The 25,527-nt window shown below is 41.0% G+C and overlaps 1 protein-coding gene across 3 annotated transcripts in view; it reads left to right on the top strand.

The window, feature by feature from the left end:
- lgi1b (leucine-rich, glioma inactivated 1b) overlaps window positions 1-25,527 on the top strand; it is a 45,653-nt gene that overhangs the window by 13,708 nt on the left and 6,418 nt on the right. Inside the window, exons 2-11 of one of the 3 annotated variants that reach the window (XM_079493385.1) lie at window positions 1,096-1,541; window positions 1,763-1,834; window positions 4,747-4,818; window positions 4,937-5,008; window positions 6,607-6,678; window positions 7,369-7,538; window positions 7,953-8,117; window positions 8,612-8,836; window positions 10,445-10,687; window positions 12,168-14,814. In XM_079493385.1, the coding sequence (XP_079349511.1) occupies window positions 1,333-1,541; window positions 1,763-1,834; window positions 4,747-4,818; window positions 4,937-5,008; window positions 6,607-6,678; window positions 7,369-7,538; window positions 7,953-8,117; window positions 8,612-8,836; window positions 10,445-10,687; window positions 12,168-12,517 (1,650 nt within the window). In that variant the 5' untranslated portion in view covers window positions 1,096-1,332 and the 3' untranslated portion in view covers window positions 12,518-14,814. Of the gene's footprint in view, window positions 1-1,095; window positions 1,542-1,762; window positions 1,835-4,746; window positions 4,819-4,936; window positions 5,009-6,606; window positions 6,679-7,368; window positions 7,539-7,952; window positions 8,118-8,611; window positions 8,837-10,444; window positions 10,688-12,167; window positions 14,815-15,219; window positions 15,833-19,756; window positions 19,938-20,295; window positions 20,431-25,527 lie in introns of those variants that run through there. The other 2 variants (XM_079493386.1, XM_079493387.1) reach the window with 2 other exon arrangements.

Raw genomic sequence — 25,527 nt, 5'->3', positions numbered from 1 at the left:
TGTTTCCATTTGTTGTAGAGTAGGCTATAGCTTTAGGAAATGTTCATGTGCAATCCTTTTGAATTGTTCCACCATCGGCTATAGCCTATAAAAAACACCTTCATTACAATTACACTCCTGGAACTTGGAAGCAATCAGCAGTGACCCTACTACATCCTGTCAACAGCTGACAGAATTCTTAGGCAGTTTGGTTGAACAATGCTCCTGTTATACTTTTTGAACACTGTAGCTGAATTCTTTACAATATGGCATGAGGGATAAAACTTGGCCACAGTTTTTTTGGAACAGAAGTCCAGTGTTACAGTGACATGACACCACTGAACTCAACAAACACACATGCACTGGAATGAGTGGGACTGGAAGGAAAGAAAGAAAGAAAGAAAGAAAGAAAGAAAATATATTGAAAAATAATAATAATTAGCAGCTTTACAACACCAGCGCAAAATGCTTTAGCGCCTATATTAAAGTGAAAGCCTATGCCTTTTTATATTAGCCTAATGTCTATAGGCTAATATTGGGTAGATGAAAGCATGCCAACCAAATTGACTAGTCTATAGTAGGCCTAGTCTCTACAACAGGAAATTGTTAGAAAGATTATGATCAAGTCAAGATCATTCAGCCGTGGTCAGCGAGCAGCGTTTGAATGAAGCAGGTGCTTTTAGCAGACGGACCCTCATGAATAACCGCTTCACATTAGCAGCCATTCATGCTTCTGGAGCGGAGCGCACATAAATAAAAGCTCGCATTGGCATTGCTCATAAAAAAGCGCACCTACCCCTCCTCTCTCTCTCTCCCTCTCTCTCTCTCTCTCTCTCTCTCGCTCATCTTCTCTCGTTCATGACTGAGTGTCCACGTTTTGTTTTGTTTTGTTTTCTCTTTCTTTCTTTCTTTCTTTCATGGTTGCCTAATTTATAGACAACTTCTTTGTACCAAAACCTGAAAAGACAACAACAGCAATAACAAATAGACCGTCGCAAGTAACATTTCCTTCGAATCAGCACTTTTGAACAATAGGTCTATAAGGATAAGAGATTTTTTTCAATGCAATCTTTCATGTTTTTTGCATTCTCTCTGTCCTGCATTTGTAATCCCGAGCATTGCAGAACTAATTCATTGGACGGGTGCCTTCCTATTGAGACGCAAGAAGCATAGACCCGAGCCTACATCAGACCACAATACAAATCCACTGCCTCTTTATAGCCTAATAAACAGCTAAAGAAGAGAAGACACCCGCGAGATTTCCTGGCATTGCGGGCCGGGACACCTTGGGAATTTGACCGAGAAGAAGTTCATATGTAGGAGGAATATTACTGGAACGGACGGACAGAAATAATGGGATACCGGCACACGGAGTCTGACAGATCATTGAAAGGATGGACAATGTTGGTGTGGGTCGCCGCTGCCTGCAGCTTGGTTTTAGTGGAGGGCAGAAGACTGAGACAGCCCAGATGTCCCACTGGATGTACGTGCACTAAAGATAATGCCCTGTGTGAGAACGTCATATCTGTTCCTCACACTTTCCCTCCCGATGTCATCTCACTGTAAGTAGTCCGACTCCCAACAAAGACAGGATTGCATTTAATTGCGAAGTAGCCTACTAAAATAAAACCTATACCGTAAATTATTATTTTTTGCCGTTTTGTTACAGTAGGCCTATAAAAAATACCAGTGGATGTACGTTGTTGTGCAACTTGTGCTATTCATAATGTTGGATTGTTGGTCTACCCCCCCCCCTCCAATGTGTTTCCCAATTTCCTTTCAGATCTTTTGTCAAGTCTGGATTCAGTGAAATTGCAGCAGGGAGCTTCGTTCATACCCCTGCTCTACAGCTTCTGTGAGTGACAGACAGTTCATTTATTGATCAGATTATCATTGGCTCCTTTGTGTCTGTCTCCAAGTCAATGATGAGATGATGACCGATGTGTGCATGGTGCACTATAGTAGGATGCTTGCTGCACATGCTGTCTACCAGTTACACTATCACACATTTTTGTTGATAAGTGGATTTGTAATAGCCTATTACAAATTCATTGTGGGGTGCAGAAGCTAAGTTTCATTTAAAACTAGGGCAAACAACACAATTGATTCCAATATTTCAAGTGTAAATGTTAATCAAATAATAAATGAGAACAATACATAACTTATTCTGATCTGCTTGTCCAATGATAACTATACTCAAAATCATATCGAAAGAAATGTAGCAAACATAATGGGCAACTTTCAAGAGAGTAAATAATAAAGGTTCCAGACCAGTGCAGTCAGTAGGCTAGGCCTATTAACAAAGAACAAAGCAGGTGTTCCATGCAGACGACATTAAAATAGACTGTGCACTTGATATGCTGATTTAAAGGGGATTATCTGTAATGGTGTCAGGATTATGCAATAGAGTAGCAGCAGGAGTGTGTGTGTGTGTGTGTGTGTGTGTGTGTGTGTGTGTGTGTGTGTGTGTGTGTGTGTGTGTGTGTGTGTGTGTGTGTGTGTGTGTGTGTGTGTGTGTGTGTGTGTGTGTGTGTGTGTGTGTGTGTGTGTGTGTGTGTGTGTGTGTGTGTGTGTGTGTGTGTGTGTGTGTGTGTGTGTGTGTGTGTGTGTGTGTGTGTGTGTGTGCGTGCGTGCGTGCGTGCGTGCGTGCGTGCGTGCGTGCGTGCGCGCGCGTCTGACTGTGTGTGTGACTGACTGACTGACTGACTGACTGACTATGTGTGACTGTGTGCGCGTGCGCGTGTACTTCAAAAGCCAGACAGAACAAGAGAGAGAGATGGAGAGAGATAGGCGAAGATAATTAAGAAAGATACATACAAAATATCATATCACCCAGGCAAGCCGAGACATTTATGGAACATCGACATTCCATGCTAATTGATTGACTTATTACAACCACAATTACAGACTTTGGACTAGAGGATATGTATGCAGTATTGAGTAATGTATTATTGTAAGTGCACATAGCAACGGTTTAAAAGCGTAACTGTTTACCTGTGATAGGTATTTATCAGGATTAATGGACATGACATCACACCATAATTAAACAATGCATCATCTCAACAAAACATTTCTCTTGGCTGCAGTCCAACACGCGCTCCAGAATGATGATGGCAATGAACTCACAATTTATGCGTCCTTGTGTATCTAATGTCCAGGTGTCCATGAGCAACAGAAGTCCCAAATGACTCACATATTGATTCATCAGTAGATCTGTTCCGCAGTTGGCACTATGCTGTAGATGTAATTATACAACAATTATACAACAACCTATATAACAGCCTCCATTTGTGAATGCAAAGCAGGGCACTGGTGATAAAGATCATGCATGCTCATTAAGACTTGAGGCCGATTCTATACAAATGCCTTCTAAATCAGTAGTTTAAAATAGTCCTAAAAGAGAATACACAGGTGATTGTTAGATTGTTAGATAATTTGTTACACTGTCAGTTGTGACCATTCACCTTTGTTAGTTTTGGAAAACAGACATGCCGGGAACAGTGATTAAGAAAACATTACAAGATGGAACAAGAGGGTGTTAAATAAGTGAAAGCTAATCATCTATTGTCCGTTGCCTAGAGCCTTGAAACTGCCAAAAGGGGAAGAGAGACTCTTCTTGTATGTGCCAGTACTGTATGTACTGGCACATACAGTACATCTCAAGGCAACAAGATATATTCAATAAAGAGTTTAGTTCCAAAGTGTAAAATGTATCTAATTAAAAATTATGACAGCTTCACTGTCGATAATTAAAGTATGATAAAAGTAATTGTGCTCTTGAAATATTTAACAACTTTCTCCAAAAAGGGATGTGATTTTGAAAAGAATATGCACAATGATGTCCTATGTAATTATGTGTACTATAGGAAAATAAGATATAGCTGATATTATTTTCTTATTTCTAATTTCCAATAGTTTTTTTGCAGTCATTGCAGTGATACAGCATCATAGAGACGTACGATTTGTTCTACAGTACATCTATGTGTAGCACTTCTTTATTGATTCAAGTCTCAGTAGGTGGTCATCCTAATTTTTTAAATGTGGTCCTATTAATCATCTCTGCCAGGCCAAATGAAAGGCCGGGAGGCAGAGATTATATTTTCACCCTTGTCCGTCTGTGTGTCCGACTATCCGTCGGTCTGTTTAGCTAATCTGACGGCTGAATCTGAGACGCGAGACACTGCTGTACCAATCAGCATGAAACTACACACACACTCCCAGTAGGCCAAGGAAGACCTTTAGACCTATAACTCTCTTGAAGCATAAGTCACACAATCAAAAAAGTTTTCCCCTGGGCTGGATCCTTTCATGCAACTTTCAACATAGGCTACTTTTTTGTGCTTTCTTCAAAACACACTTTTTGCTAAGTACTAAGTACTATGGGTACAGTGGTACACATTATCTCACTCTGGAGTTGTGTGATCAACATGTATCAGTCAGATTTGTCATATTCTATTCCGGAATGATTGGCCTCCATAATGTGTGGGAGATGCCCGTTTCACAGAGAAATGTCAAAACAACGCACCACTTATGCTACAATCACAGGCATTGCCTATGTGATTTGTTGTACTTCCTGTAATTCACTCTTTTATCACATGCCTTAGGCAGACATACTCAATGAATCTCTTGTTCTCAAGGGTGAGATAAGTCACACATTATTATTATTATTATTTGTAATGTTCTATAATGATAATTTACTGCTCCAGCTACATCTCCAGCTACACATGTACAATCAAACATCATTTGTCCCTTTGTTCTTCCTCATAGTTTGTTCACAGCCAATTCATTTGACTTCATTGATGAAGATGCCTTCCTGGGGCTTCCGCATCTGGAATACCTGTAAGTGATTTCTCTCAAAATCCCAAGCATTACTCTTAGATTTGTGTACATTACAATAACATGTTTGTTGGTGGATATGGGTAGGGTAATTTATTCATGCTTTTAACATTTTCCATAGGTTCATTGAAAACAATCAAATTGCATCGATATCTCCGTTTGCATTCCGGGGTCTCAAGGGATTGATACATCTGTAAGTACCTGTTCTCATACAGTAGATACAAGTACTCTCCCTAACCTTTACCTTTGGTCCTTCATTCCTTCGTGCCTTTTCTACATTTCTTAATCACATGAACCCTAGTGTCCCTATTCTGGGGATGGGGATACTAGGGGATGCTAGCCGAACATTATGTGAAATATAAGTGAACATTCTGTGAAATATAAGTGAACATTCAGAGAAAATATACAAACATTTGGTCCAAAGAAATTTGCCAATATTGTAGATAAAATATTTTCAGTATTTGTTGTACAATGCAGTAGGCTACATAATATGTACTGCATTGTACAACAAGCAAACAATAGGGATTATGTGGTTAAAACAACCTGATTTATCGGATAAGATTGATGAAAAGCCAGAATCACTCCTCTTTGCAAAGTTCACTGAACTATTAGACTCACCTATTTGACCATTGACCAAGGTTTTAACACGGCAATAAGCATTTTTCATCAATATGTTCTTCAATGTCCATTTTTCAGTTTCCTGTCACTGTCAACTTTATAATTGTCAGAAGTGCATTGGTAAGCAGCAGTGCTGCTACTGCCTGTTCAAGGTCGACTCTACTAGATCAGGTTTCTGCAGGACATATTATGAAGGAGGTTTTAGCTGACAAATATGGATGGAGATGTGTGTTCTTTAATGTTTCTAAAACTACAGAGGAATATAAAGGGACCCAATTTTTTAACAAGAATGCTAGATGAAGAAATTGTTTTTTACTGAATCCAACATGTTTCAGTATTTATGTATTTCAAAACAAATTCCCATCATAGGATAAAATATGCTAATGTAAAGTAAGAAGAAATAAACGGAAATGTACTGAAATGCCAAATGTACAGTACTGTGCTGCACAGTTCAATTCTTGTCCACCAAATAGTCACAGCTGAAAATGTGTATTCTGTGATTTCCTTTGGAAAGTGACCAAAATGTGCCTCTCTCGTTAGTAAACACAAGCATGCCTCTCAACATTGCAAACCTTGCTAAAACTATATATAGCTGATAACACGATTCACGAGTGACCTTAAGCTTACGTCTAAATATAATAACTGTACTGTAACCTTAAACTCAGCTCTGACCTCAGGCTTCTTTCAGACTCTAATAGTATTATTAGTTGGCCAGTGGCCAGTCATCCTCTCCAAGGTGGAGTCTAGAATTAAATTATATAGTCTGGTCCTTGAGGTCACAGGATATTACAATATAATGTAGATATTTGCTAGAGTATAAAATAAAAATAAATAAAATATGCCAATCATTTGAAAAAAAAAAAATTGTTCATAATGTTATCCCTATTATACACAAACATATTATCAGAGAAAAGATCTCTGTACAGTTTGTACTTCTGCTCAAATTGTCAGCATGTCCTTTCCCCTCCTGAATAATGCAGCAGTCATGAATTACACTGTAATTTTACTTCCATATTTGATTACGTTTTGGAATCCAGCCACAGTCTCATCCCATCTCAAATTAGATGTCTCAATAGGACCCGTTTCTGACAGGTATATTGGTATTACCTGAAAGCACTTCTGTACATTGTTATTTTTATAATTTTCTTTGCATGTTTTGTTGTTGCCATGCAGGAGTCTGGCATACAACAACCTTGGGACGTTGCCAAAATATGTTTTTAAGGGAATGGAGTCCTTGAGCAAAGTGTAAGTACGCTACAGTCATTTCAACTCAGCAGTGATGGAAGAAGTAGCCTGATAATCCGATTTTGGATTTAAGTAAAAGTTACAATACCAGTAAAGGTCATCCCATAAAAATATACATGGCAAAAGTAAAAGTACTCATTATGCAGAATGCCCATTTCAGAATCAATGTATATCATGTTATATAACTGTAATTATTATTGCTTAATTAACCATTTAATCTTAATACTTACAGCTAAAATAGATAATTTTACAGCTCCCAACGCAGCTTGTAGATTATCCATTTTGGAAAGATTTGGAAGATCTTTTTATAAATGTAGTGGCGTAAAAAGTACAACATTTGTCTCTGAGATGTAGTGGTGTGTAGATTGTTTGAGTATAGCTTTGCATCATTGCAATTTGCAACTGAGCCATTTTGTTGACACTGATTGACTTCTATTGACTGACATAACCTCACCACTAGCCTCAAGTGTCCCCTAGTGTCCACTCTCATCGAACAGGAGTTTGACAGCTTTCACTCACATTTTTAAACACTTTTGTTATACATGTCATTCATTGATGGATTGAATGATTGATTCATTCATTAATTTATCTACCCTTAAACTGAAGTAAGTCAGACAAGGAGAATGAATGAATTCAGATCCTGATTCAGTTAACTGTAGATAACACCCTTTTCACATAATATCCATGTAGGGATCTGCGAGGTAACAAGCTAGTGTGTGACTGCAAACTGAAGTGGTTGGTGGAGTGGATCCATCACACCAATGCCACAGTGGACCAGATCCACTGTAGTGGGCCTCCCATTCACCAGGGCAAGAAGATCAACGACCTACTACCACCCTCTTTTGACTGCATGACAGCAGGTGAAGTCTTTAAACACTTAAGTCCAACACCTTCATATGATGAAAATACAACAAGCTCACATGTGACAGCGCGGCACACTGTGAGCTAGAAGATCTGCTATTTTCGCCATGCTACACCGGTGTACAAAGAAAAGCTAAACATTTTTTGAAAAATTTTCGCATATGATATGTCTGCATGCCATTCTTATGTTGGTCATGTCTCATAGTTTTATCACACATAAAACCCTTCCATTGAGTTTTCTTTTGTGATCAGTTATTCAATCTGCTTTTCAAGACAATGATATCATGCATAAATATTTATCATACTCAAAAATAACATAATACGTATTCATATTCATACACACATCAATTATACATTATGACTTTAGTGGAAGGAAAGATGAGGACGATAAGGCTATGTTTTCTGGTTTTCAGAGTTTGCTGCCTATCAGTCACTGACGTTCGAGTCTATTTCCGTGGAGGCCTTCACCTTTGGCGAAGATCAATATGTTGTTTTTGCCCAACCCTTCGAGGGAACATGCAGTTTCCTGGAATGGGATCACGTTGAAATGACCTTCAGGACCTATGATACCATAGAAAGTGAGTTACAGTAGTAGACAGCAACATTACACACTCATCTGTGTGAAAGAAATATGCTGAAATAAAGGATTGTCAATTTAATAATGTATTTTTCCATGCCTTTTTGCCTGTACACACAGTCTAAACTAAAGCCAAATCGTTCCTTCATTATTATCAGAATAATATGGATCACTAGATTTAGTTTGATTAGTTTTATCCTCCTTTCTATTTGTCTTCATCACACACCTGCAGCACTGTTTTCACTTAGAGTGTTTTCAGCTGCAAGTTCACTGTGTGTGTGTGTGTGTGTGTGTGTGTGTGTGTGTGTGTGTGTGTGTGTGTGTGTGTGTGTGTGTGTGTGTGTGTGTGTGTGTGTGTGTGTGTGTGTGTGTGTGTGTGTGTGTGCGCACGTGTGTGTATGTGTGTGCATGTGCACGCGCGCACACGTGTGTGTGCGCACACGTGCGTGCGCACGCATGCAAATAATTTTCCATTCCTCTCTCCTTGATGACCAGGTGCCTCTACTGTGGTCTGCAAGCCCATGGTGATTGACCATCTCCTCTTTGTTATTGTGGCCCAGCTGTTTGGGGGTTCACACATTTACAAGCGTGACACCTCTGCCAACAAGTTCATCAAGATCCAAGACATCGACATCCTGAAGATCCGTAAACCCAACGACATAGAGACCTTCATGATCGACGGAGAGTCTTTCTTCGTCATCGCCGACAGCTCCAAGGCTGGTGGCTTTTTCTCTCTTTTCATTACTAATCTGACATAACTTAAGCTTTTAATAACATGAACCCATTTTATTGTGGCAGTGATTTTAGATTTACCAAAGGTAGTAGAACTAATCATTTAGTAAACACATAGCAAATATCTTCAGCACAGATAGCACATAGCTTTTTTTTTTCTTTTTATCCCACGATTTTGCAACCCATTTTTTCACCCAGTGTCAATTATCTAATGTAATCCTGGGCGCTACACTTCCTCTGCCAACCTGGGGAGGGCAGAAGACTGACCTCATGCTTCCTTCTATGCATAAGGAGTCCAAGCTGGTTCTTTTCACCTGACAGGGGGAGTTTCCCCGGCCGGGCGTAGCGCGTGGAAGGAACACGTTATTCCTACCAGTTCCTTTCCCCTCCATCAGGTGCCCCGGCTGGCCAAGGGGAGGTAGTTTAGAGACCAGGATTACTGCATGTTATTTGTTTGGGTACCTATCCTAGGGGACACAGGGAGAACATGCAAACTCCACACAGAAATGCCCTTTCGCCAACCCCGCCTCGGGTATGGGCACTGATGATGCGGAGGAGAGAACACGCCCACAGCGTCCCCATCAGGAATCGAACCAAGGCCTTCTAGCTGTGAGGCGACAGCACTACCGACTGTGCCACCGTGCCCAGCACATAGCATTTTTTTAACCTATTTTCCAACATGAATTTATAGGAATTGAAATGTTCATATGGACATCTGTAGTGGAAATGGGATGGTGAAATGATATTCCGCTGTGAAACAACTGTTTAAATTGTTAGTTTTTTACAGCCTGTTCAGAATTTCCCATTCAAAAACACAGAAGCAGTGTCACTCTTCCTTGTTGACTCATGGACACTTTTCTGTATGACATTGTGCACAGGCTGTAAAATAGATCCTGCTATCCTGCATTGCAACACTGTGACCAAGTACTGGAGTTACAGCGAAGTGAGAGGTCACAAGGGTTGTGGGAGAAATAAAGACAATATCCTGTATTGTTCAGGGTGAGACTCCCACACTGACTACCTCCCTGCAAAAACTCAATTTATTGCTAACGATTTGGTCACCAGAATTTCATCAAAGCATGACTTGCTACTGAGGAAGGTCTGTGACAAAAATGTCAAGCAGACAATTGAGATAGATTTACCAAATGTATCTGATCAAATTTTGTGGATGTCATGCTACTTTATCTTGAATGGAGAGTACATGCAGTAGTTTAAAAAAAAAGCTGTGTAAGTAATGGTCAAAGTCTGACTCATACCATCACTGTACTAAATACAGTAATGTACCACATGACCACATTTGAAAAATATACTACGTATATCATCCAAATGGTAGACTTTTCATTTTCTGAATTGCCACTTGAGGAGGGGGTGTGGGGGTCTATTTAAGAGGTTGTTTACATCAATGGGCTCTATTAATCACATTACAGTGTCATGTTGTTTAGCACAGAAATCGCACATCAAATGTGTTTATAATATTAACATGATTACACTAAACACCAAGTGAGATTCCTTATAAATAATATATACAGTGGCTAGACATTTATGTCCAAATATCCTAAATATTATAATGTGTTATAATGATGTTCTTACAGGCAGGCTCCACAACAGTGTACAAGTGGAACGGCAATGGCTTCTACTCTCACCAGTCTCTCCATCCATGGCACCGGGACACAGATGTAGAATATCTGGAGATTGCCAACAAGCCGCACCTCATCCTGTCCAGCAGCTCCCAGAGGCCTGTGGTCTACCACTGGAACAAGAGCCACAAGCGGTTTGACCGCAGAACTGACATACCAGAGATGGAGGATGTCTTCTCTGTCAAGCACTTCCAGGTCAAAGGTGAGAGCATTACCTGTATATCACTACTGAGTAGTGATATACAGTATTAGATAGATAGTTCTGTATATAGATATTTATAGATACTATCACTTCAAATGACAAGAAACTGTGCAGGTGCTGTATCATTGCATTTAGCAGCAGATGTTACTTATATGCCTTGGAATGGCGTACATACTGTATCTAATGTGCGGCTGAGCATAGACATGGTAACGCCCAGCCTGCCTGATTGGCCTACCGACACTGCCCGTCTCGACTGTCCTCCGAGATGCGAGGTTACTCCGTGGTAGGAAAATAATACAAGAGAATGACAGCTTGGCAAGCGCGACAGAATGCAGCCTTGTAACTAACTTTGAATAATTGATTGAACACGATGTACTATGATTTGATTTGGGTGTGTACTTCTAAATAAAGCAGAGATCAGACTATCCAGCATAGCTATATCCACCTCAGTGGACAGTTAAGACCGCACATTAGATATACGCAAATTAACATTGGTATATGTATAGCATTTACACTGCCCTGAGAGCAGCATTCAAAAGCTGCCCTCAGAGCAGCAAATGAGCAGCATTCAAAAGCTGCATGCTTTTGCAATAGAGCAAATTAGGCAAAATTAGTTAATTAGTTAATAACAAAACAAAAACAGTACAACACATAAAACACAAGTAAATGTAATTCTATTTTGTTTTAGTTCATTTAATTTGAGCTAGTTTTGCATTGTTCATGAGTCATTTTAGTTTTTACAGTATATGGCTATTTCTTTTAACTTTATTTAACTTTATTTTCATTTTAGTTTCAGTTACAGCTGCACTATGTAACTTTAATCTTCTACCCCGGATTTGAACCCGGTTTCCTGCACAAGTGCTGAATTTATTTATCATTGAGCTAATGGATCCTGCCTGCTTGCACAGGGGATAAATGGAATCTTGACCATCGGGTCATAATTTGTGTCAGATCCTGTGTCTAGCTCTGAGACATGACCTTTGACACGACCTAAATGTATCAATAGAAGAGCAGGGAGACTAAATACAACCACAAAAAGTCCCTTTTCATTTTAGTCTTAGATTAGTTACAGTTGGGTGCCACCGATATTGTCCCTTATTATTTGACCCATTTAGGCCTGACCTCAAAATTTTAAAAAAATCCTTCTAAATCCTCCAGTTTTCTGAAATAAATATTTTCACGATTTTTCAAAAATAGCAGATCTACAAGTTCATAGCGCGCCACTCGGTGGCGCGCTATTAGCTTGTAGATCTGCTATTTTTCAATAGCTAAATTATAACATAATGTTTAAAACACCAAAAGGGGTTCCCGCCCAAAATGGGTTAACTGTCCTTTTGCGCAGATCACGCAAACCTCAGCAAAAAGAAAAGGACAATATCGATGGCCTCCAACTGTAACGACAATACCCTGAGTAAGGCCATGATACATGCACAGCATTTTGTAGCAACCCGATTTCTGTATGTTTTTGTTTGTTTCCTAGGTGAGGTGTTCATTTGTTTGACAAGGTTCATCGGTGACTCCAAGGTGATGCGCTGGGATGGAGCCATGTTCAAAGAGGCCCAGACAGTTCCGTCCCGTGGCTCTATGGTATTCCAACCAGTATCCATCGGCAACTGGCAGTACGCCATCTTAGGCAGCGATTATTCACTGACACAGGTCTACCAATGGGACCCCAAGCAGGGCCATTTTGTCCAGTCACAGGAGCTGAACATCCAGGCTCCCCGAGCATTCTCTACGGTATCTATTGACGACCGGGATTTCCTGCTGGCATCCAGCTTCAAGGGGAAAACACAGATATACGAGCATTTAATGATTGATCTGAGTCATTAAAACAGATTAAAACGATATCAGTCAATTCATGTTTGTGAATACCTTTCAAACCCTTTGTGAGTGACTGAATTTGTCAGGCCGAATAGAATCAGTAGAAGTTTCTGCAAAAGTATAGACTAATGAAACCCAGGTTTAAAGGTGCTGTAAGTGAAATTAGTTTGTTACGTGTTTTTAATTGTTTATCCTTCATCCTGTATGAGTTCTTGTTCACTAAAGGGCAGAGACATAAATCTACTTAAGTTATTTAAAAAAGAAAAATCAGTTACAACCCATTTCGGTCAATGCTCAAATTATTATTATTATTTTTAATTAGTTTGATGTGAATTAATGAGACATTGTTAACCAGCAATGGATTTGTATTGTTTGCTACAGTTTAAAATTTAAATTTAAACTGTAGCAAACCATACAAATCCATTGCATTACCATTTTCATGTCGCGCACCCCCTGGAGTTCGTTCGCGCACCACAGTTTGGGAAAGCCTGGTTTAAAACACCACAAAGGTACCAGGGGTTTGAAAGAGATTCTACACTGCCGCTGGTGCCTATCTTCAGACTTACCACAGCTGTTTCATTTTTACACAGGCCTTGAAGAAATGAGCATATTTTCATCCTGGCTCTGTTCTTTCTGATGATGCCTTATTTTCCATTTGAAAACCATATCTTCCATTATTATTGCGAGCGGACTATCTGTCAGGTGAAGAAGCAGTTTAGCTTTTTTCTTTACCTGATATAATAACTTCTTTCTTAGAAGGTAGGTTTATTTAGATTAGATTAGATATTCATCCTAAAACGTATTATTGTGGTTTAATAGTCGGAATAATACAAGCAAATGTTGTTTTAATTGTCTTTTAGATAACGGTAATGACTTGCTAGAGCTTGTGATCAACATGGAACACATAATGCCCAAAGCACTGTGAAGGAGATTAGTTTTAAAGCTGATGGAGGCTCAGAACAAGATGCGTGGCAGTCAAGATCAGATCAAGGTTTGGAGCTAATAACAAAACAGCAGCAATCAGTAAAGTGAACACTGTTGTTGACCACTGTCTAGCAAGGCACCAAGGGAGGGTGGGGTAACAATGACAGGAGCATCTGAGAGTGTACAAGTGGAACCAAACCGTTTGGTTCCATTTGTACACTCTCAGAGTATCCGACAAGCGACAACCAAATGCTGGCACACTTTGGCTGCGGTTGTTAGTTCTACCGACCAATATGGCAGCTATAGCCAACCAGAACTCAGTCAGTCTTTCCAAAAGGCTATACTTTATGTGTTAATAACTTAAATCAATATCAAATGAATCAAGCAATTTAAAAACTGTCTGGGGTACTCCCAAAAGTCAGAGTAGATGAACCAAAACAGTTTTTAAGTGAAATACCCCTAAATAGCGGATCTACAAGCTCACAACATGTATCATGTAGTGATGCATTGTGACTGTGAGCTTGTATAACTGCTATTTTGTTTTGCAATTCTTGTAAAAATGAATTGAAAATAGGGACGCCAAGAAGTCGAACGTTGTAACGAAATGCAGCTAGCTGAGACTGTCCAGTCTCCTCCGCAATGGCCAGTCCACAGATTATTATGACTGATGATGGCAGTCGATTATATGACCTGATCCGTTTGACAAGACTGTATACAACATGATACAGACACACTCGTAATAATACTGTTGGTTCCTGATGAAAGCCTTGCTAGAAGCATCCCACTGTGTGTGTGTGTGTGTGTGTGTGTGTGTGTGTGTGTGTGTGTGTGTGTGTGTGTGTGTGTGTGTGTGTGTGTGTGTGTGTGTGTGTGTGTGTGTGTGTGTGTGTGTGTGTGTGTGTGTGTGTCCAGCTCTATCTCTCTTTCACTGCACTCTTGCCCCTTTTCTCCTACATAGACAAAGCCATTGTTATCTTTACTCTGCAACTAAAAGCTGGTCACTGTGTAGCACCTAGTAGCCTACCTGTGCTTTGACATGCTCCTACTATATTATGACATAGATAGAGGAAGTAAACACACAGTAACAGCCTGTTAATAATTCTCACTGACAAAGATTTGCCAAATAAAATGTTTACTTTTTTATGATGTTGTGTAAAGTAATTTATATGATATACTGCTTTTGTACATTGTAGATGTATCTTTCATCGTTATAGTATTGTGTTTAATTAGGCCTATTGGTTAGAAATTAAAAAATGCTTTTTTATTATCACCTAAACTGCTGTGTAACATGTTAGTTGTGTTCAACATAGGGTATACAGTAGGCCTATACTTGTAGGCCTATCAGTCTAATTTAGAATTATTTGTTTTTCTCTTTGCTCATTGTGTTAGGCTATGTATCCTCCTATGTATCCTAATAGTAATAAAATGCTTATAACACACAACATAATCAGACATGTATTATTATTATTATTATTATTTCATTTTCACTATGATTATTACATAGAGATATATATGGGGATTATTATGATTGCATTCTAATACTGGCACAGATTATAGGTAGGCTAGTATACAGGGAGGGAGGGAGCTGGAATACATTAATTTAATATTTTGTAAATCGAAACAGGCATTTTCGACTACATTGTATTTGTTAACCATTGATTTTCACAAATGGAAGTGAACTGACCCCCAAGGCTAGAATGTAATGTGATGTACTGCCAGTGAACTTGATTCTGTGGGAACCTGAGCGTGGTAGATAAACGTTGGGTAATGTTATGTTTGTCCAACAGAGAGAGAGAGAGCGAGAGCGCGAGGGGCTCTGTCCTGCCCCCCTGTGGAGAAAGTATCCAACGCACGTTGCCTGCCTGTTCCTGCCTGCTGTGTGTGTAAAGCAGCAGCAGCCACCAAGCCAAGGTTACATATTAACCGGTGAACACACTCTCTCACTCAGGGCAACGAAAAGACGGGCACTGTGTTCTGCTTTCTGTCCGAGGCATGCTGCCGCTTAGCCGTCACACCTTACCATCAATACCATGGGCGACTACACTGTCACTGACTGCTGCAACCATTCAACAGACGACCCACGAGTTGTGTCCATAGTTGCCCGCAGAGCGGAGGACATTACTGTCGTGTTTCACAAAGTTGACAATGATGACGACGGCGGCGAGGACGAGAGTGAGGAGGAGGATGATGATGATGAGCGTATGGCCGAGATGATTCACTTGCGAAGTAACAGTCGCGTTGCTGTGTGTGATAACGGTGATGGTGGCGGTGAAGAGGAGGCGAAGGGGAGCAGTAATAAGTCACTGGATGGGGGCAGCGAGCAGCAGGCGCTGTGTGTCACAAACAGGCGCTCCGAGGAGCCCACATCACCTGAAGCAGGAGGAAACGCACTCCAGCAAGGTAGAAGCAGCCCCAGAACGCACGTATACACTGTACTGTCTGAAAAGACTATTTGTACTATCGTTTTATAATGAGTCTCTCTGATCTCCCTCTATATGATCAATGACTGTGTCCTCATCTAAAATGATCAGTGTGTGTCCACCACAACCCCACACACACACACACACACACACACACACACACACACACACACACACACACACACACACACACACACACACACACACACACACACACACAGATCGTGTGTAGTACTGCTGGTGAACTTTGAGAAGGGAAAGAGAGGGGAGTAAAAGGCTGATAAGCCAGCCGGAGAGAGAGCCAATGCCCTCCCACGCATCCGCACGTTATAAAACTGACGTAGCCGTTGGTTTGGTAACAATAACGTCTACTAAAACGGTTATTATGTTCCCGGGAATCCAGGCTCATCGTACCAGTTCGAGCTGTGGTACAGTGGTTGTAGTTAGTTCTTGAGGATAGGCTGTGTAATCCGGCTTACCGTTTGCATCATGGTTTAAAGAGGATGGATGACTGTGCAATTTTACAGCGTGGTACCCCAGCATAGAAACAACCTGTTGCTTATTAGGATATTTGACCCAGTTATAATAACGTTATTGCAACTGTAAAAGTGGATTCCATTTATTGTTTTCAAGATCTATTCTAAATGGAGTGTGTGCTGTTGATTATAGTGTACTAGTAATATAATAATAATCAACTCAGGGACAAACTGTGCAGCACACCATGCACCCTGACCCCCCACACACTATGGGTTTGATATGATATTATCAACAGATGGTTAAACCGTCTGTTTCTAACTTCATAATCTAAAGAAATGTCAGTGCAAGTGGCAAGCGATGGCGTGATCAGTTTGCATTGTGGCACTGACAGTCAGGCTTTCTACACCTTGCTCAAAGGTGTAATTAATTATCATGCTCCTCACTCCTCACTGAGAATGAATGCCTTAAATAAACATTGTTGAACAATTAATTGAGAAAACATTTTTATTTGTATGGACAAATAAAGAGATGACGGAGAAAGGGGAAATAGAATAAGGACTATAACGTTTGAACTTATACGCTTCAGCTTGGTGCAATGAAAAATATGAAACACATCTGACAAATTGTCTCTGTGGTGGAAACCTCATATGTAAAAAACGGATACTTTTCATTAAAGATTCAGATTAAAAACTCAAACAAGCTCAAAACACGCTTCGAGCTTGTACATAGATCTTCTACTGTTGATGATTTACTACTACAGCATCACACAGATGCTGTAGTCAGATCAAGTAGGCCACAGCACATTTATTTACAGAAGAAAAAAACCACACCCAAGATAAAAGGTTTCTGCCCGACAGCAACAAAATAGTCAAATTGAATGAACATATAATAGGATGACTGATAGGAATTAAGTAACAAGGATAAAGGAAATGTACAGCCGGGTGACCTCGTTTGAATGTAGGCTGCCGCTTAGCCAAACCTTTTACCAAATGGGCATGGCTATTTAACCAGCAGGCACAGTTTTCCATGCTTTGTGGAGCTCTTGTGTGTGTTCCTTTGTTTTGCCTGAAATCTTACCCATGAGTGTCCTTGGCTTCAGTATATTTTTCTCAAGTTTCTCACAAACAATCCCTCCACCATGCCAGCAGCAGAATCTCGTTAAGGAGGTGTGTGTGTGTGTGTGTGTGTGTGTGTGTGTGTGTGTGTGTGTGTGTGTGTGTGTGTGTGTGTGTGTGTGTGTGTGTGTGTGTGTGTGTGTGTGTGTGTGTGTGTGTGTGTGTGTGTGTGTGTGTGTGTGTGTGTGTGTTTGTAAAAACATATGCCCAAATATGGAGTGTGTTGTCTAACCTCAATGTGTCGCCTTGGTCTCAGGCACAAACAAATCAGTCAGCTCCATTATGTGGGCACAAAAGTGAGCATGCCCATATGAATCATGACCATACAACCTGTGATTCTGTGAAGAAATGAAAAATGCTAAACAAAGGGTATTTATTAAATGTATGATATAATTAAATATTCAATTATTGTTTTCCCAATAGGGACAGAATCATCATCTCCCCGGCTCTAGTCATCTCGGTACCTCTGAGAGGGGGGGGGGGTGATTTCACAAATCAGTGAAATCACTTTGTTTGATTGTTTTTTGGCTTTTCTGCCTTTATTGATAGTATCAAGTGAAGATTGACAGGGAAGAGGGAGAGAGAGAAGGGGAGAGACAGGCAGCAAAGGTCGTCATGAATGGGACTCGAACACTTGACGCGCTGTCAGGCCAAAGCCTATATGTGGCATGCGCCTCACCACTTGGCCAGCGGGCGCCCCACACACACCAGATTTCAATAGAAAAAAATAATCTGAATTATTTTGCGGACCCCCTGGCTATGCATCGCGGACCCCACTTTGGGAACTGTGGCTATAAGTCACATCTGCATGTCACTACAGCGACAGAGAAGTGATCCCAGAAGTGATCCCTCTCTGGCCAAGCCGGAGCCACCGCTGCCGGGAACAGAACCCCTCTGCATTTGAACCTGTGGTGGTGCATTATGTCCATTCTGTTGTATTTTTGTCTGGGTATGGTCTTTAAAAGACCATTGTCTGGCATGTTTAGCCCATTGACTATGACTCACCATATACAGGTATCCTATTTGACCTTGCTGATGACTATTTTTCAAAGCATACTGTGGTTTGATTGATTTGAGGAAGCCTGTGAGCTTTGACTACGCCTCACCATGACTTGACATTGCTGACTATTTTCGAAAGCACGATTGTAAAACCCAAATTAACTATAGTAAAATACGCACATCACTTCGTGGAGGTGCTGGGTTCAAAAAGTGACATAGGAAAAGAGAAGGGAACCCGCACACTCATATGCTCCAAAAGGTTTATTTATTGACGACATTTCGAGCCAAGGCTCTTCATCTGGTCAAAAAAACCAAAACTGTTTTTTTTTTACCAGATGAGCCTTGGCTTGAAACTTCGTCAATAAATAAACCTTTTGGAGCATATGAGTGTGCGGGTTCCCTTCTCTTTTCCTAAAACCAGAATGAAAACATGAACTAATCGCTTCGTATGAAATCAGATATTTGTAATGAGCTTGAGCTAGGTAATCCAACATCTTTGTCAAAGTTATGTTATTGTTGCGTTTTAAGCCATTTTTAAGATGAAAGGTCTAGTCCAAGGATGCAAACATTTATCAACCGAGCGATGATGTTTAGCAAACATTCACTCATTTAATGAGGTACGGTTGGTTATGTTAGCTTTTAACAGTACTTCTAAACAAATGTAGACAGAGTAGACAGACTGACTGCTACAGTACTTGTAGGAAAGGCCCGCTGTGATTGGCCAGTAGTCGCACAACCCCCACCCCACTGGGCTGAGAAGACGCAGAGGTAACACGAGTGACGTACGACGGCCAAAAAGCACAGGCATGAACAGCAGTTCCGCATACTCTGCATATGTCACGGTCTATGACTTGGTCTATGACTTTTGTGCTCCATGGGCACAAAATTGTGGGCGTGGAATTCTCCGAAATGTAATACTAGATATAGCAACATCATTTTAAGAGTCAGGATTTAGGCATTTTTTGCCAATGGGTTCCCACATTGCTGGGGATATAAAAGATTTACTGTACTCCATCTCTCTTTCTCTCCCTCCCACCCCTCATTCTATCTCGCTGTCGTTCTACCCTCCACCTCTCCACCCGGGTTTCCTATCCCGCTGTCTGCCTCATCTCTCACCCCACCCACCCACCCATCCCTCTTTCTCTCCTCTCCCCCCCCCACCCATCCCTCTTTCTCTCCTCTTCCCCCCCACCTACTCTATCTGTGTAATCTTCCCTCCTCTCTCCATCCCTGCGCTCCTTGACCTCATATTGTCTCACCCTATCCCTCACTCCCTTCCACTCCATCAACCCTCACGCCTCCCCCTCCTCTAGCACCGGGGAAGAAAAAAAGATGTCCCGGTCTGGGATTGTTCTATGGTCTTCTGGCTACAGTGTTCTTCTCGGTCATTGCCTTCCTGGTAAAGACCATCGAGGGGATCCACGCCATCCAGATCAGTGCTATACGCTGCTTCTTCCAGATGCTGTTTGTCACACCCTTGCTAATATATCACCAGTAAGTGTGGTTACAAAAAGTACAGAAAATATACATTTTGATTTGGACTCTCAATACATGACGGTTGAATTCAGAAATTGTGGATGGGAATCTGGTGTGGTTAAAAAAAGTACAGAAAATATAAATTTTGATTTGGACTCTCAATACATGACGGTTGAATTCAGAAATGATGGATGGGAATCTGTTTTTTTTTAACGGTATTGACTGTTTGTATGTTTATAATGGGCGGGTAACATACATTTTCTTAAAGGATAAAGCTTCCATACCATCAATACATCCATCCATTCATCTATCTATCCATCCACCCATCCATCCATTTATCCATTCATCCACCCTCCTCCTATCTCGTCTCCTCTAGAACAGGTTTTCTGGGCCCCAGGGATAAGCGTGTGTATCTGGTTCTTCGAGGGTTCCTGGGCTCCAATGCCATGATCCTCCTCTTCTATGCTGTGCAACAGATGCCTCTAGCTGATGCCACTGTCATCATGTTCAGGTGAGATCATCAGCTCATTATTTATATTTGTATTTCTTACATACAACATGACAACAAAAAAATAACTTTTTTACACCACTGCAAAATCATGTTCTCAGGTGCCACAACATTCCTGAAAACTAGACAATTTCTTGGGTTACTTTCTTGGGTTAAAAAATGTATATTTACCAAATTATTAAGTACTTATAAGGCTTCATAACACTTCTTATAAATGTTTATAATTATGCATAAGAACTTATAACAAGTTTATTTTTTTTATCAATTAACTTATAACAAGGTTTATGAAGTATATAAGTGCTGTTCATAATGCATTATAAGCTTAGCAGAACAGCACATTATAGCTACCATTACATAGTATACTGGTATAATAATATTTATTTATCACATGGCCAGGCTTGGGCGAGGGGAGTGATAAAAGGACATTACAGGCGGAAATGTTAAAAAGAAAATACAGTAAATAATATGTACAGGCTCACAACAGGTATTGTGAGCTATTCATTATTTGAAATTTCTTGTACAGCAAAGCAGTGTTTTACTCAGATACATTTATTTTGTTGATTTGAATAATCTATTGGATTATTTTATTAATTGAAAACGTAGTCGATAGAATATTCGCTAAGAATATATATATATAATCTTTATAGTCCATATCACATAAGATCAACGTACAGAAAACAAAAAGACAAAACATGGGAAAAGGATAAAAGCGAGCCATTAATACAAAACAAAGTACAGTAGTGCATATAAAAGTACTGACCTACCTAATCAGCAGCAGGCTGCTGAGCCAGTGCTTGCGCAGCCTGGACGTGACCCGGTAACAGCTCTTCATAGGGTTGGTTAGTGCCACTATGATGCTGTTACTAGACACCTCCAGGTAACAGCTCTTCATAGGGTTCGTTAGTGCCACTATGATGCTGTTACTAGACACCTCCAGGTAACAGCTCTTCATAGGGTTCGTTAGTGCCACTATGATACTGTTACTAGACACCTCCAGGTAACAGCTCTTCATAGGGTTCGTTAGTGCCACTATGATACTGTTACTAGACACCTCCAGGTAACAGCTCTTCATAGGGTTCGTTAGTGCCACTATGATGCTGTTACTAGACACCTCCAGGTAACAGCTCTTCATAGGGTTCGTTAGTGCCACTATGATGCTGTTACTAGACACCTCCAGGTAACAGCTCTTCATAGGGTTCGTTAGTGCCACTATGATGCTGTTACTAGACACCTCCAGGTAACAGCTCTTCATAGGGTTCGTTAGTGCCACTATGATGCTGTTACTAGACACCTCCAGACGTTGCATAACGTTATACAGCAGTTGTCTTAACAAAGCATCACATGTGGGCACACCAACTGACTGGCACTGTGCCACCTAGGAACACGGAGAAGTAACTTCATGGCATCGTTATTCACGTTATATGCTTTTTACTCTGTAATAGATAGTTGCAGCCCCTAGTTTCCACTATGGAAATAAGCTCTCAAGCTTTTTTCTGTTTTATCCTTTTAATAATAATAATAATTTCATGAACATCAAAAACAATGAACATCCAACAAACAAACAAGTTTGGGGAATAGAGAGTAGGTCCAAATCTGAGGACTGCAGGTTCCGTGAAAGATAGCTCTGGTCCATAGCTCTAATGGCGTCACATTTAGAGCTATGTTACTGTCGACTTCCGGGGCTCGCATAAATGCAGTCCAGCCTCTCCTCTGTAGCGAAAATAAAAATAATGTTTTACCTACTCACCAATACAAAGACGGTTGTGTAATTAGAAAGCCTACTTTCCTTAGTGGAGGCACTTTGTGCCCCCCACCACACGTATAAAGGCACTTTTTGGCCAGAAAGGGATTGTTTTTCCCCCATAGGAAAAATCTTCTCTATAAGGGTTTTCTCTTGGCAATATCGAATATCGCAGTGGAGTAACTAAAATTATAAAATTTTCAGGTGAAAACAAAATCCCTTTCTGGCCAAAAAGTGCATTTATCTGTGTGGTGGGGGGCTCAAAATGCATCCACTAAGGAAAGTAGGCTTTCTAATTACACAACCCGTCTTTGTACTGGTGAGTAGGTAAAACATTATTTTTATTTTCGCTACAGAGGAGAGGCTGGTCTGCATTTCATGCGAGGCAGGAAGCCAATCAGTTCCATAGCCTTAATGCAACGGCAGCAAGAGCAGTAAGGCTATGGACCAGAGCTACGTGAAAGAGAACATAGAAGAGGCCTGATGGGTACTATGGAGCCAGGGCGTTGAGACATTTGTACTGTAGGTGAGAAGGAGGAGGACAGATATTTTGGCAATACAAATGTCAATCAAGTTCACAGACAGGTTTTGTGCCATGTGCTAATGACAGCAGCAACGTGTCCTGAGTCAACACACACACTTGGGAAAACCCCAGAGGCACTATGAACAATACCATTAACTCACTGGCAGAAATTCGTAAAAGTGTTGACCAGGTCCAATTTCTTCCTTGTGAATACATATTGCTATGGGTATGTGATAAACAAATTCCATCCATCCATCCATCCAACTTCAACCGATTATCTGTAGTCGGGTCGCGGGGGCAACAGCTCCACCAGAGAGCTCCAGACTTCCCTCTCCAGCCTCAGATTTGGAGATGCTGATCCTCATCCCAGCCGCCATACACTCGACTGCGAACAGGTCCAGTAAGAGCGGAAGGTCAAACCTTAGCTCACCAAGCCGTATACCCTCTCCGCCACGACTTTGCCTCGAGATCCTGTCCATGAAAACCACAAACAGGATAGGTGACAATGAGCCAACCCCCACCGGAAACAAATCCGACTTACTCCCGAGCACACGGACACAGCTCTCGCTTTGGGTGTACAGAGGGCCAATCTCTCAACAAGGCAACACCCCATACTCCACCCCATACTCCAGCTGCACTTCCCACAGAACCGGGGTAGCCGGTCACATGCCTTCTCCAAATCCACAAAACACATGTAGACCAGGGGCTCGATCGCACGCCATTCTTTATCCGCAAGTAATAAACATTTTCCGCATTTAGGAGCTTCCACTGTGCGTAAACATTATCTTGCGGCCACACAACCCAATATTCATTTTGCCGACACCTATATTTGCAGGTGGAGGTGTGTCTGTAGGCGTGTTGATGCGCGTTCCCTATAATTGCTATCTTATGCACACAGGTTCCACAGCAAATATGTAATGGATGTAAAATTCCCCATAATCAGTAACACGTGCTGAATCTGCTGATACTTGTGTCAACCAAATGAAAGGCAATTAAATGCTAGTTGGGTGTCATTTCCAATGTGATTTCGCCATAGTTCAGTGCAAGTCTATTTAATTAATCCGAGTTCCCGAACTTCCATTTTCGCTTGATAGCGTTTCACAGAGAGGCAGTACACTTGCCAAATGAAAGACCGAAATTTACAGATTACACAGCACTTTGAATTTTTAAAAATGGTCCAGATTTGAGCGAGCTGTGAGTCAATGAAATGACGTGTTTTTGGTGCATTTCTGTGCGGTGGAGAGCAGCACAACTTAGCTGTGTTGGTCGTGGAGTGGATGGCAGAATAGTCAGATACGGCCTGGGCCATGGCTCAGTGGTCCAGGCACCGTGGCTGGTAATCCAGTCTGGCAGTGTGCCGCGGGTTCGACTCCCGATCCCGACGGCCTTTACTGCATGTCTTCCCCCCATCTCTCTCCCCATTTCCTGTCAGCCTACTGTCTGTCCCTCCATAAAAAATATAAAATAAAGGCGAAAGCCACAAAAAAACATAAAAAAAAAAAAAGTCAGATACTGGACACAAAACAACCCTCTGTATCTAAAGTAAATGTATTCCAGGCAGCACGCGTTGCTCTTAAATAAGGCAAGATCCAGGGCATAATGGATTATGGATAATAGATCTCACACACTGATTGGTTTAAGTTGCGTAACGCCCAAACCATACCTATGCATAATGTAATGGGTAGCGGAGGTGTTTTAAGGATTTAGGTGGTGGGAACGCCTCTTACACAATACTAAATCCCAAAATGAAGGAGATGGGGCTCCTGGCGCGAGATGGAGCCCCAGATATGCATACTCCAAGGACCAAGAACCAAGGACGAGCATTTTCGATGATTAAAATGTAGTTTGAAGTTATAATGGGTTTGTATAGGAACGGGGCGTGGCAGTTAAAATTAAAATCAAATATCTAAATACTTAATCGAGTAGACGAAAACATCAGCTCACGTGAGCTATCTTTCTCCTGAAACGTAATATTGTAATTGCAATGCACTGTAAAATCAGAAATGAGACCTGAACAGCGCCGTAGTTTCAGAAAAAAACTGCTCTCTGTCTCTTTTGGCCCCTTTTTTGTGTTCAGCCTCTTAACCCTCTTAAGTAAAATGTACCCACATGAACCCTAGCATTTCTATTTTTAAGTCATAATAGGCGAACACGTGTGTGTGTGTGTGTGTGTGTGTGTGTGTGTGTGTGTGTGTGTGTGTGTGTGTGTGTGTGTGTGTGTGTGTGTGTGTGTGTGTGTGTGTGTGTGTGTGTGTGTGTGTGTGTGTGTGTGTGAGTCAAAGACTTGGACGGGGGAGGGTCAGGGTTGCTCCTACACGTATAATCAGACCCTCCACGATGCAGTGAAGCTCTGTAATCTGTGTAATTACTGTTTATTGAGGAAAATACCCATAATATGTAAGGAAAATAAAAGAAAGTAAAACAATATGTTTATCACAATCAAATGTGTGTGTAAGTGTGTTTACATGCTTACATTCGTGTTTGTGTTCCAAAAGTGTCTTTGGTGTCTCTGTCTAATGCACTCCGCACACTTTCACCCTCAACTTCTTTGATCTATAGTATCTTCTACCATAACTCTGTATTCCACTCTTCCATTCTCTGTCTCCTCCAATCACTGCTCTCCTTCATTGTTTCTTTCTTTTCCTTTTCCCCCCCAAAAACCTGTTTATTGATATTTTCAGGTTACAAGAAAGACAGTCCTTTCATGGTTTCTTATTCTTTTCATTCTGACCTCATGAACTTTTTAGGCAAGGCAAGTTTATTTTGTATACCACATTTCATACACAAGGGCCATGCAAACTGCTTTACTGTGTATACGGTACAGTGAGCAAGGCAT

The sequence above is a fragment of the Electrona antarctica genome (genome assembly GCF_951216825.1).
Source record: "Electrona antarctica genome assembly, chromosome: 22".
Taxonomy (NCBI): domain Eukaryota; kingdom Metazoa; phylum Chordata; class Actinopteri; order Myctophiformes; family Myctophidae; genus Electrona; species Electrona antarctica.
This window is presented reverse-complemented; position numbering and strand designations above follow the sequence as displayed.